The 14482-nt window shown below is 35.9% G+C and overlaps 1 protein-coding gene across 1 annotated transcript in view; it reads right to left on the bottom strand.

Moving 5' to 3' along the window:
• LOC150079404 (2-amino-3-carboxymuconate-6-semialdehyde decarboxylase-like) overlaps window positions 1-14482 on the bottom strand; it is a 117285-nt gene that overhangs the window by 48190 nt on the left and 54613 nt on the right. The window contains exons 5-6 of the mRNA XM_090383841.1: window positions 11818-11911; window positions 2303-2445 (exon numbers count right to left, since the gene is read on the bottom strand). Coding sequence (XP_090239967.1) covers window positions 2303-2445; window positions 11818-11911 — 237 coding nt within the window. The remainder of the gene's footprint in view (window positions 1-2302; window positions 2446-11817; window positions 11912-14482) is intronic.

Raw genomic sequence — 14482 nt, 5'->3', positions numbered from 1 at the left:
AGTGATCACAGTGTGCTGAAGTGGGATTTACTCAAAGAGGTAACTACCATTAGGGGTAAAGGGAAGGGTTATTGCTTTCGTAAAGGCGACTACGATGGACTGAGACAGTATTTAAATTCTATACAGTGGGACCAACTGATGATGTTACCTACAGCAAATTCAAAATGGGAAGCATTCAAAGAACTTATCTTGGAAGCTACTAGGCTTAACATACCAACTAAGAAATATTGTTCAAGGTTTAGGCCTAAGTGGATGTCAGATGAACTAATGAGACATATGGCAGAGAAGAAAAATGCATGGGATACATACAAATTAACATATGACACAGAAGCCTATGATAGATATAAGTTGATCTGTAATCAAGTTACAAAGGAGGTTAGGCAGGCAAAGGCAGACTACGAGAAATCTTTGGCAAGGGATGCAAAGAAAAACAGCAAAGAGTTCTTTACTTATGTAAACTCTAGAAGGAAGGGGATGAATCAGATTGGTCCACTTGATATCGATGGGTCAACTGTTGATGATCCTGCTCAGGTAGCTAACAAACTAAATGAATATTTTGCATCGACATTCACACATGAGGAGTTATTCAGCGAGGGGAATGCCAGAGGTGTATTGAACTCTGACAGTAAGCAAGAGAATCTTCTAATAACTGAGAGTAAAGTGGAGGAGAAATTGTTGAAGATAAATACAAGAAAGGCACCTGGGGTGGATGGGACTGATCCAGTTATATTAAAGGAGGCAGCAAAGGCAGTAAGCAAACCCTTAGCTATAGTTATGAGAGCTTCCTTGGACTCAGGGGAAGTACCCATGGACTGGAGATGTGCAAATGTGACCCCAATTCACAAAGGAGGATCAAAGGGCGACACAAGTAATTATAGACCTGTTAGTTTAACTTCTGTTCCCGGAAAATTAATGGAGGCACTGGTTAAAGAAGCACTGCAGGATCTAGACAAGACTTCAGTTATAGCTCAGACACAGCATGGTTTTGTTAAGGGGAAGTCTTGCCTGACCAATTTGATTGGATATTATGATGCAGTCACAAAAGAACTGGATGCAGGGAATAACTTTGATATTATATACTTGGATCTTAGAAAGGCTTTTGATACTGTTGCACATGGAAGACTGCTGCACAAATTGGAGCAGTGTGGCATTGGAGGAAAATTGCTGCTATGGATAAAGGGGTGGTTGAGGGGGAGAAGACAGAGAGTGGTAATCAATGGACACTGCTCATCGTGGACTAATGTTATTAGTGGAGTCCCTCAGGGTTCAGTATTGGGTCCATTATTGTTTTCTGTATTTATAAATGATATTGATGATGGTATATCAAGCTTAATGTCCAAGTTTGCAGACGATACGAAGGTTGGCAGGGTTGTCAAGGACACTACTGACACTATGCTACTGCAACAGGATCTGGAAAGGCTGAGCAGATGGGCTGAGAGGTGGCAAATGAAGTTTAACATTGACAAATGTAAAGTACTACATATGGGAAACAGCAACCCCAGAGCAATGTATCAACTCTGTGGTACTACACTGACAGTGGTAGAGAATGAAAGGGACCTGGGGGGTGGTTGTGCAGGCAGATATGAAGTTTTCTGAGCAGTGCAGATGGGCTGCAAGAGTAGCTCATGGTGTATTGTTGATGATATATAGGAATTTTTCTAGCAGGGATAAGGAGGTGATTATTCCCTTGTATAAGGCAATGGTCAGGCCACACCTAGAGTACTGTATACAGGTCTGGAGGCCTCATTTCAAGAAGGATGTAGAGATGCTGAAACGAGTACAGAGAAGGGCGACAAGATTGGTGAATGGAACAAAGGGGTGCTCTTACGAAGAAAGGCTTAAGTTTTGCAAATTACAGTGTCTGGGGACTAGGCACCAGCGAGGTGATCTGATAGAGGTGTATAAATTCTTGAATGGTTTGAGCATTCTCAATGCTGATGGGATTCTTCCTCTTGCTCAGAGTAATCACCTGAGAGGGCATAAATTCAAATTGAGGAAAGACATGTAGGATAGACGTGAGGAAATTTGCCTTTAGCCAGTGGGTGGTTGGTTGGTTGGTGGAACAGACTTCCATCCCTTGTCGTGGAGGTTGATAGCCTGAATAAGTTTAATGCTCAGCTGGACAGGTATTTCGAATGAACAGAGGGGTGAAGTGGAAGTGGTTATTTTTTATTTATTTATTTTTTTTTTTTTTGGCTGATGCTGCATAAACTTGCTTTCTTGCATCGTACGCCTCTACTAATGCTAATTTATTTAATAGTATTTTATTAAATTTTTAAATTAAAATATCAGTAATACTTGCTTCAAACCCATGTTGTATCCTTCCAAGAGTATAAGGGAAAGCTCCTCCTCCATGTGCAAAGCATACTTTCAGTTGAGGAAACCTTTCGAGAACTCCGCCAAATATCATACTACATAGTGCAGTAGTTGTTTCAGCAGGCATACCTAACATAGCATTTAAAAAGATTAAGCGTAAAATAGAGTAACTATTAACTATTTGACTTCCTTTATCACTGCTCTCTCTCTCTCTCTCTCTCTCTTAATTAACTTTCAAAAATATGCCAAAGAAATACAATGTAAAATTTCAAAGACATATATTCAAGTTTTTTCCTGTACCATAATATGACATAGTGTAAACATTATGGAAATCCTAAAGTCTCGAAGCTTTATTGACATGTTGGACAGACAACTTATGTAGTTGAGACTCACTAATTTTCGTAGTTGGACAAATGCTAACTTATTGTGATTTTCTCTTGTAGAGGATCTGTGTTCTTATTTTGAATTTAGAATAAAAGGTGTGAATTTAACCAAATAGGATAGTGTAAACTATTAAGAAGTATTTTTGGAATATTAAGTTTTAGAAATATTATATTTTAAGTCAGAATATTAAATTTTAGAAAGAAATTCTCTTACCTCAGATTTATCCAGTTAAGATGTAATTAGAGTAGTATTGAAATGAAATAAACCCATTAAGAGGATGAAGGAATAAAAGTAAACTTTGATCCTAAATCCATGCATGGGGAAATAATTAATGGTATAAAGGGAGATGAATTCCTGAAGCTTGATGGGGGCTTTTCATTTATACCAGCTTCAAAAAAAATAAAAAATAAAAAGTTTAAATGAAATAAACCCAGTTTTTTTTTTTTTTTGAAGATGGTATAAATGAAAAGCCCCCATCAAGCTTCGGGAATTCATCTCCCTTTATACTTCTAATTATTTCCCTATGCATGGATTTAGGATCAAAACTTTTATTCCTTCATCCTCTTACTGGGTTTATTTCATTTCAATACTTCTCTAATTACATCTTAACTGGATGCAGCCATTCCTGAATAAATCTGAGGTAAGAGAATTTCTTCCTAAAATTTAATATTCCGAATATACTTCTTAATAGCCTACGCTGTCCTATTTGGTAAAATTCACACCACTTATTCTAAATTCAAAATGAGAACACAGATCCTCTACAAGAGAAAATCGCAATAAGTTAGCATTTGTCTGACTTTACAAAATTAGCTGGTCTCAACTACACAAGTTTTCTTTCTGATATGTATTGTAATATCTGAAAAAGATAACAGTTGTATTTTGTGTACTGTATGTAGATGTGATTAGGGGAAAATGTGATGTAATGAGACATTTACAAACAAATAAGCATAAAAACAATGTACAGTGCACATATAGAAATGCAAAAATAGGTATGGTATTTTGTAGTGATGATGATGTCATATATGATGAATCCTTATTTCCGTCTTTTGTCATGAAACATTAATCTTCTTTGAGTTGTGCTGATCATGCAAGCATGTTGTTCAGAAATATGTTTCCTGATAAGGAAATAGCAAAAAAAATATGGTCATGGAAAGAACAAAAATAACAGGCGTTAATGAAATTTTAGGGAAATTTTAGCCATTTTCAATTTCTGTATATGACAGTAATCGATATGATTCCAGGCTATATTCCATTGTGGTGACCTTTTGCATTAAAATATTTGCCAAGTTGAATGCAGCTTGTTCCCAGTGTAGTTCTGAACAACCTGAAAGCATGTGAGATTCCAGCAAAAAAAAAATGTCTGGGACTTAATGTTTATAATGCACCTGTTATGGTGTGCCTAAAAGCTGGAGTAGCAGGGTTATTAAAAGAGGAGATTGGCACTTGGTAGTAATTGGCTAGGCCGTGCTTGTCATCTTATAAATTTGTATGCTGAAAAGGGAGCTGCATGCCTTCCTGTGAAAGTAGATGAATACTTAGTAGATTTACTACTACCTAGAGAGAAGTGTTAAAAGGAAAGATAGATTTAAATAATTTCAACTGATGCAACTGGAGTAAAAAAATATTTTGAAGATTTTGGTTAAATGTGTAACCCAGACTGGTAGAATAGTGGAAAACTTTGAAAAGGTCATTTAAAGAAGAGGTTAGGAGTGGTAAGCAAAAGATAACAGGATAAAAAGATAATATTCATTCATGAGCACTTTTCAGAGTTACTCAGTTTCACCAGTGAGCAACATTGACATGTCCAGATCCACTTCATCTTCCAAAATAAAATTTGAAAGAAGACAAATTAATGAAGTTCCCAAGAAAAGAACTTCTGAATTGCAGATCGGTGTAGTAATCCTAAAACAGGCCAAGCAAGCTGATAATTCTAGGCAAGTTATCCTCATTTTTCTGGAAAAGCCTGTCTTCTCATTTGAATACAGCAATTTGCTTTTGTCTTTTAAGCATTATGCCAGGATTTTCAAAATCCAAACAATCCAATGTACCTCACATGCATGTGCTGAAGTCATTACTCTTAGATATGTTGAATTATATGCAAATTTGTTATAATACCTAGTTTTTAAATCTTCTACTCCATTTATCAAATTGATCATCATAGCAGACTGAGTCAGAAGGATGATTTTGCTAAGTCATAGTTATTCCTACTGGCAAGGTTTTGGAGCATCTAAAACAAGATGAAGATTCTGTTCTTTTGTTCAGTGGGGAAATACTTTATTGTTTCCTGTGATTGCATGCTGTATAAGTTCTCATTAAAGAACAGTGTTCTTATAAATGCCAAGATAGCACAAATTTCATCAATTGGGTAGTTCATTGTTTTTGTATTTTAAATTTTTTGTGGACAGTTTTCCGGTACTTCATGTTGCCATTAAAGATAAGGAAATGGATGAAGCACCTAGATGGTTTTGCAACATTAATTCTGTCAGTGTCAGTGCAAGAACCTACCAAATGCTATTTAAAATTTTTTTTTATTATGAATTAAAAAAGAGTTAATTTACAGTGGTCCTTGATCGCGGAACTGACAGGTTCAATGGAAATATGAAATAACAAATTATTCTAAGGCATCCTTGGCATTTTAATAATTCCTTATAGCAATGCTGAGTATGTGAGAATATTCAGCCAGATTAGAAAAACAAAAACTGAGTGCAGCTCTTGCAGGTGAAGCTTTGGAAATTCTCTAGACAGCAGGGCCATTGTTATGAACAAATTTTGACTCAGAAAAACTGAAGAGGTGCAGTTTGCTATAGTATCTTTTTTGAAGCAATCAGAATCAGTTGTCTAACAGAATATCAAAACAGAAATCCGCATTCAGAAAAATCTTAGGTAAGCTAATGTTTGAAAGCATACTATACTGGTAAACATCCCTATGGCTGTATTTTAATATAAAATATCTATGTTGCCACTGAAATTTAATTTATAGTGCAATGTTGGACTTGACAAAAACCTCCTGTTTTCCTTCTGCTTACAAATATATGATCTCCAGCTTTTTGAAAGTCAAAAGTTTGGAGTTGTGCTCTCCAAATATGTAGTAAATGGCAAAACACTAATGTCAGGAAAGGCAATTTAGAGTGAGAAGATGATAGCATATTTTATAGTGATACAGAGGAGGAAGATTGCTCAGGTGGTGAATATGAACAAGATATAAACAAAACAAAAATGGCTTTACAGAAAAAAATTCAAACTTTGTTCACATCTTTTGAGATGAATTTCATTCATCACAAGAAATAAAATAAGTGTGATTAATTCATGATTTATTTCAAATTACAGTGGGCCCTACACCCTACATAACTTTTGCCATTACATTTTCAGGGGATGACCATTCTGTGATGGTATGCGGCTGCAACAGGATCTAGAAAAGTTGGGCAGATGACCCCACATCCTACATAACTTTTACCATTCCATTTTCTGGGGTGACCATTCTATGATGGTATGTATGACTGCAACAGGATCTAGAAAAGTTGGGCAGATGGGCTTGAGAGGTGGTAACTGAAGTTTAACATTGACAAATGCAAAGTACTGCATATTGATAGAAGTAATCCCAGAGTAACGTACCAACTGGGCGCTACTACACTCAGGGTAGTGGACAATGAAAAAGACCTGGGGGTAATTGTGCTGTCAGATATGAAGTTTTCAGAAGCAGTGCAGACAGGCTGCCGGAGCAATTCATGGAGGTCTTGTCAGTGATATACAGGAACTTCGCTAGCAGGATAAGGAGGTGTGTGTTATTGTTTGTTTGTTATTTGGTTTTAGGAGCATTAGCAACTAAGGCCATATTGCTCCGGGGATATGCAGTGGTCATTCCCTGACCTTTCCACATCCTCCGTATTTGGTGGTCACAGGCTCGAACCTCGGTTTAATCAAGAAGCGTGTGCTATGCAGTGCTGCTCCTGCCCACCTGGCTACGGAGGTGCCTGATAAGGAGGTGACTATCCATTTGTATAATTAGGCATTGGTCGGGCCACACCTTGAGTACTGCGTACAGGTCTGTAGGCCTCATTTTAGGAAGGATGTAAAGCTGCTGGAACAATTACAGAGAAAGGCAACGAGATTGAGGAGAGTGAAGGGGGTGCTCTTACTAAGGATTAAATTCTATGAATTTCAGCATCTGGAGATTAGGACCTGTGAGGTGATCTGATTGAGGTGTTTAAGGCTTTGAATGGTTTCAGCAAGCTCAGTGCTAATGGGATTCTTCCTCTTGCTTAGGTTATGCACTTGAGGGGGCATAAATTCAAATTGAGGATAGACAGTTGCAGAATATATGTGTGGAAATTTGCCTTTATCCAGTGAGTGGTTGATTTCTGGAACAAACTCCCATCTGTTGTTGTAGAAGTTGATAGCTTAAATAAATTCAAGGTGTTGTTTGTTTGTTATTTGGTTTTTAGGAGCATTAGCAACTAAGGCCACATTGCTCCGGGGATATGCGGTGATCATTCCCTGACCTTTCTGCATCCTCCATATTTGGTGGGCATGGGCTCGAACCCCGGTCTAATCAAGAAGCGTGTGCTGCTCCTACCCACCTGGCTATGGAGGTGCCAATAAATTCAAGGAAGAACTGGACAAAAATGTTTGAAGTGAATGGGAAGGGTTTTTTTTTTTTGCCGCTGCTGCTGTATAAGCTTGCTTTCTTGCATCATATACCACTATTGATGCTAATGCTATTGGTAGCCAAGCTAATAATCACCAGATTTGTATTTCAGTTTGGCTGTAGTTCAGACAAGCCAGTATGTATGAAAAAATTTGAGGCCATAGACCCATTGTACTTGGTGGATTCGTTGCAATCCACTACGGATAGTGTTTGTTGTGATACATGTTTTTGGGGACACTTGATACTCCTGATTTGGTCCACCACACAAATGTGGTGGACCAGTGTCTGATTTTTAATGCACTATGGATCAAGCAAATGTCATGCAGATGTATTTTAAAGAGCATAACAGTGGTTGTCCGTGTCTGCTTCCCTTGTTTTGCACAGTCATTGGATCTAAAACCTGTTACAAACCATTAGAGCATTTTTGGAATGAGTTTGAAAGAGGAATCAGCATTTCTTGGCTGAATAAACCACCAGAGAAATGTTACTGAAATCATGAAATCATTGCTACTCTGGAAGTAAATGGAGGCTCTATACAGTGCAACTAATAAATTATCCATTAAGCATATTATGAATGATTCTCAATATATATGATGTGCTTCAGATTGATTAGTATGCAGAATTATTGCCTATCTTTTATTTTAGTTATGGCTGTGAGCAGTTTTTATTTATGAAAACAAATGGAAGTAACCATTAATTATGGGTCTGGCCCAAAATCCCCATGGCCAGAATCACGAGAGCCAAAATCTCAACAGCCCAGAATCTCGACAGTATCTACTATATTGTAAAAATATATGAATATAATTCTATATACATATATTTATTAGTTTTTTAGTAAGTAAAAATTTACCTTATTAGATTAATTTTATATAGAAAGAATATAAAAAATAATGAAAATTTTAACGACAAATACCTTTTTCAATTAGAAGATCATGTTGTCTGTTACAAAAACAAAGTTTTAATGCAGACAGACTTTACGGCCTGTCTCTGCATTGATATATGATCAGCAAATTAAAATGACTTAATTAATTTTACTTTATTATATTGCATTTAATTGGCAATTTTTCAAGTCGAATTTTGGTATTTGTGTAGGGTGTTTGGTATTTTGTATAGGCAATAATTATTGGTATAGCATTGAAATGCTAAAGATAAAAAACTTGAAATAAGAATACTTTCAGAATATAAAAATTTAGAGTAATGTATTTTGGCAGCTGCGTAACCCAAGCACGGTACTAAGTACTATAGGTTCTAACACCTCTTGTGTTTGGGGTTTACATAAAAAAAAAAAAAAAAATTGTTATAAATATTAGCATAACTAAAACTGTAATTATACAGGTATTTATTTGTTATTAGCTGTACTTTCACAAATTTTTTTGACAAGTACATTAGGCATGACCATGGGGGCGGGAAGGATAATTTGAAAGGGGTAATAGGAAAAAAATATCCCATTATCTTCTTATTATTATAATAAAAAAAATTATTATAATACTTAAGATTATTTTCCTGATTAATATCCCCCGGAAAAAAAATCTCTCTTTTTCTTATTATTATTATAATATTTAAGGTTATTTAAGTATTATTATTAAGATTATTGTAGTATATTAAGATTATTATAATACTTAAACTTTTTATTATAATTTGTATGATTTTTTTTCAAATTTTAATCTGTGATTTAGATATCATTAAACTGATTATTGTCAGTAATGCAGATTTTGTGAAATGATTGTAGACTGTTAGTATATATATGTGTGTTGTTTATTCATTAATATGGCATAAAATATTAACATTATCATATACTGTTTGCATAACTGCAATGTATATGTTCCATGTGTTCAAATACACCCTATACAAATTGGTATTTGTATAGGGTGTTTGAGCAATAATTATATGTATAGCATTGAAATGCTAAAGATAAAAAACTTGGAATAACAATACTTTCGGAATATGAAAATTTATAGTAATATATTTTGGCAGCTGCATAACATTTGTCATAAATATCATTAGCATAACTAAAACCGTAATTATACAGGTATTTATTTGTTATTAGCTGTACTTTCATGAATTTCTTTGACAGGTACATTACAAAGGAGGTTAGGCAGGCAAAGGCAGATTATGAGAAATCTTTGGCAAAGGATGCAAAGAAAAACAGCAAAGAGTTCTTTATGTATGTAAACTCTAGAAGGAAGGGGATGAATCATATTGGTCCACTGCATATCGATGATTCAACTGTTGTGATCCTGCTCAGGTGGCTAACAAACTAAATGAGTATTTTGCATCTAAATTCACACATGGAGAGTTATTCAGGAAGGGGAATGCCAGAGGTGAACTAAACTCTGGCAGTGAGTTAGATGATTTTGTAATAACTGAGAGCAAAGTGGAGGAGAAATTGTTGAAGATAAACATAAGAAAGGCACCTGGGGTGGATGGAATCTATCCAGTTATATTAAAGGAGGCAGCAAAGGAAGTAAGCAAACCCTTAGCCATAATCATCATTATTATTATTATTAGCTACATGGTGCAAGGAAGCCTGAGGCTTATGCTACACCAGCCAAAAATTCCCTAGTTACCCTGAGAGAGAGAGAGAGCGAGAGCGAGCGAGAGCGAGAGCGAGAGCGAGAGAGAGAGAGAGAGAGAGAGAGAGAGAGAGAGAGAGAGAGAGAGAGAGAGAGAGAGAGAGAGAGAGAGAGAGCGCGCGAGCAAAAAGTAGAAGGGAAATCACCAGGAAAGAGAAGAATGATGATATCCAGTTCAGGACCCTGGGTGTGACAAGCCCATACTCACCAGATGTGAGATCATGAGAGCTCAGGGGAGGTACCCATGGACTGGAGATGTGCAAATGTGACACCAATTCTCAAAGGAGGATCAAAGGGCGACACAAGTAATTATAGACCTGTTAGTTTAACGTCTGTTCCAGGAAAATTAATGGAGGCACTGGTTAAAGAAGCACTGTAGGATTGTCTAGACAAGACTTCAGTTATAGCTCGGGCACAGCATGGGTTTCTTAAGGGGAAGTCTTATCTGACCAATTTGATGTGGTCACAAAGCAACTGGATGCAGGGAATAACTTTTATATCATATATTTGGATCTTGGAAAGGCTTTTGATACTGTTGCATATGGAAGACTGCTGCACAAATTGGAGCAGTGCAGCATTGGAGGCAAATTTCTGCTATGGATAAAGCACGGTTGAGTAAAGAAGACAGAGAGTTGTAATCAATGGACACTGCTCTTCATGGACTAATGTCATTAGTGGTGTCGCTTAAGGTTCAGAGTGTTGGGTCCATTGTTGTTTTCTGTATTTATAAATGATATTGATGATGGTATATCAGGCTTAATGTCCAAGTTTGCAGACAAAGCAAAGGTTTATAGGGTTGTTATGGACACTAATGACAGTATGCTGCTGCAACAGGATCTAGAAAAGTTGAGCAGATGGGCTGAGAGGTGGCAAATGAAGTTTAACATTGACAAATGTAATGTACTACACTACATATGGGAAGCAGTAACCCTAGAGTAATGTATCAATTCTGTGGTACTATACTGACAGCGGCAGAGAATGAAAAGGACCTGGGGGTAATTGTGCAGGCAGATATGAAGTTTTCTGAGCAATGTGGACTATCTAGAAGAGTAGCTAATAGTGTCTTGTCAATGATATACAGGAATGTTTCTAGCAGGGATAAGGAGGTGATTATCTCCTTGGAGATAAGGTAATGGTCATGCCACACCTTGAGTACTATATACAGGCCAGCCTGGAGGCGTCATTTTAAGAAGGATGTAGAGTTGTTGGAACGAGCACAGAGAAGGGCAAGAAGATTAGTGAATGGAACAAAGGGTTGCTCTTACGAAGAAAGGCTTAAGTTTCGCAGATTACAGTGTATGGAGACCAGGCACCTGCGAGGTGATCTGATTGAGGTGTATAAAGCTTTGGATGGTTTGAGCATGCTCATTGCTAATGGGATTCTTCCTCTTGCTCAGAATAATCACCTGAGAGGGCATATATTCAAATTGAGGAAAGTCAGTTGTAGGATAGAGATGCGGAAGTTTGTCTTTAGCCAGCGGGAAGTTGATTGGTGGAACAGACTTCCATCTTTTGTTGTGGAAGTTGATAGCCTAAATAAATTTAAGGCTGAGCTGGACAGGTATTTGAAACGAATGGAGGGGCGAAATCAGAGCGTGTTTTTTTTTTTGGCTGATGCTGCATAAGCTTGCTTTCTTGCATTGTATGCCTCTACTAACGCTAAAAAAAATTTTAATATTTTTAGTGGCCCTTTTGATTACACGAAAAACATTTTTTATTGCAAAAACAGTTTCTGAGATATAGACTGTAACTTTTTTTTTTTTAAATACAATTGATATGTCACGATTTTGGCCATTAGTAATCTGGCTGTTGGGATTTTTGGCGGTACTGATTAATTATATATATATATTTTTTTTTTTAGCTTATGAAAATTAAATATATCAAACCATTTTGACTAACCAACAAGCCAAGGTAACCAGAACTTTGACATTCGACCTCCCTGTTCCATATCCCAAGGGTGCACAAAAATAGAACAACCAAGATCTTCTGCTGTCTGTAAATAAATATGAGTAATTAAAATTATCTAACATGATGTTATGCATAACAGAAAAAAAAAAAATTGGGATTTCATTATTTTAGTTATCTCAGTTTGAATATATACATATTATTACTATACTTTTGTGAGTATTATAACCTTAATAGTGAAGGCTACATAACTAAATATACCATTTACATATTTAAACTTTTCTACTAGGCTCCAACGTTATTAAAGAAGGTTGGCTTATCTTGGAACTGCGAAGAAAATGTATTGAAGGTGAGAACCATTCTATATTCATAGTATTCAGTGTTAACCAGTAACAAAAGAAAATGTAAATTGCAATACTAAATATTTTAACCAGCATTTGATTGTTCTCTAACACTATGAACATAGTGAATAATGAATAATTAAATGCAGATTAATAACCTGAGTGTTGGCATATATCAAACCAAAAATTACAATAATGAAAAGATTCAGGCATTAGAATATTGGCAGTATCATCTAAGTCAAGTACTGAACCTTAAATAGAGTAAACAAACCAAAAGTGAAAGTATTAGCAGTGACAAATGAACAAATAAGCAAGCTTATATAGCATCAGTCAAAAAAAAAAAAAAAAAAAAACTGCGCACTTTATCTGACTATTCCCTCTAATAATTCTTCTTCTTCCTTATCTTTCTTCCTTAACTACCTGCCTCGAGTTCACCAGATGGAAGTTTGTGTGAACAGTCAATCACTCTGGCTGGAAGCAATTTTCATATGTTTGTCCTGCAGCCATCCTTTTTCAGTATTACAAAAACTTTCGTCTGTGCTTAGTTTTTAGTAAAATATTTATCAGCTAATTACAAAATTTTACTGTGTATTTGTGTGCGCCCAAAAATTTATCGTATTTTGAGAAAACTAAATCAAACCAAACTGTCCGGCCTATCATAATACCAAAGTGAAATCACTTGTCAGTTCACATATATTTTTGTCTAGTTTAGCCGTTAGCAGTTTTTGCTATCCTAAGGGTAACTTCTAGTTGACAAAAGGGTGTTATATGCTTGTGACACCCTTTCATCAACTAGAAGCTATTGAGGAACTGCACTTGAGGTATTGTAGCCATAAGCCCATCCAGAGGTAGCTGTTTGTAGTTAGCATTCCACTGAAATACTTGTTTATTGCATCTCCAGCTGAGGGGAGAAACTGGGTGTTTACAGTAATTATTCACTGATGAGTTCTGTTGTTAATAAAAATTTCTAGGCAACTGAATATATTGAAGCGAATGTACAGTCAACTTTTAGCCATTTTTCCGTCTTAGAAATATGGATGTACAGTAGATATAAGTCCCAGAAACACTGTGTTGTGGATTTGTGCTGTAGTGATATGGTTTGGCAGTAGCAAAATAGCTAATGCAGAAAAACCAATATCAAAAAACAGACATTAGTTTTTCTGCGTAGCTATTTTTAATCTTTATTTCAATTTATCCATGATTGAAACACCATTCAATCATGGATAAATTTTTAGTAAAAGGAATAAAGAGAAAGTTAGATTCTATGGAGAAGACAGAAAATCCTGAGAAAAGATGGAACATGACAGACCAAGTGGCGAGTGTAATCATGACTGTTCACCAAGTCTGCTGACAAGCAAATCAGCTCCAGATAAGAACCAAAAACATTTATGACATTATTAAAATGAATATTTGAAATATGGCTTCTATTATTGTGGTGAATCAAATCCAAGGATTTGATTCACCACAATAATAGAAGTTTAATCATACTGTTTAATGAACATAACTGTATGAAACCCTCTATTGATGAGACATTTTGAAAGAAATCATTGAGATTTGAACTGTAAGTCCATTGCTTATTTTGAAGAGAAAAAGAAGTATTACATAAAAAAAAAAAAAAAACCTCATTGGTGAAATCTATATTTGTGTGCCATAAAAAAAGAATTGTTAGAAGCATCATGAAAGTGAGCTATTGCATTGCTTGTCAAGGAGAGGCCCACACTATTGGTGAAAAATTGATAATGCCATGTGAAGCAGGACCTGTGTAAAACAATATTCAGACCAAACAAATCAACAAAAATAAAACCGGTGCTGCTCTCCAATGACTGTAAAATGAAGAATTCTACTTTGCTCAGCAGATCCTCTTGAACTCATTCACATATTTAAGTTGTTGCCTTATTTTACCTTGCAACTCAACAAGAACACCTGATGTCAGTAGCCTAGTTGTGCTGTTAGTATTTGTTCAATACCTGTATAATGGTGAGCTATATGAAAACATTTTTATCTATGTTGATTTGAAAACCACTACAACAGGAGCTGATATTTTTGGAAAAATTGACAGCTTTTTTGTGCTCATGAATTTGACTGGAAGAGGTGTATTGACATGTACTGATGGCGCCAAGGCTATGCAGGGTCCCATTTCAGGTGTTGTTACAAGAATCAAGGCACTAGCACACCCTTCCTCTTCAAGTAGTCACTGTGTACTCCACAGGGAAAATTTATCTGTGGAAAACATTCCTGCAAAACTGAAAGATATTTTTAAGATACTAATAGAAATCATCAATTATATGAAATCTGATGGCTTAAATACAAGGCTTTTC

Source organism: Mastigoproctus giganteus, chromosome 10 (assembly GCF_048544385.1).
Source record: "Mastigoproctus giganteus isolate SK-2022 chromosome 10, ASM4854438v1, whole genome shotgun sequence".
Classification (NCBI taxonomy): Eukaryota; Metazoa; Arthropoda; class Arachnida; order Uropygi; family Thelyphonidae; genus Mastigoproctus; species Mastigoproctus giganteus.
Note: the sequence above shows the minus strand (reverse complement) of the source record. Positions and strands in the feature narration are given on the sequence as shown.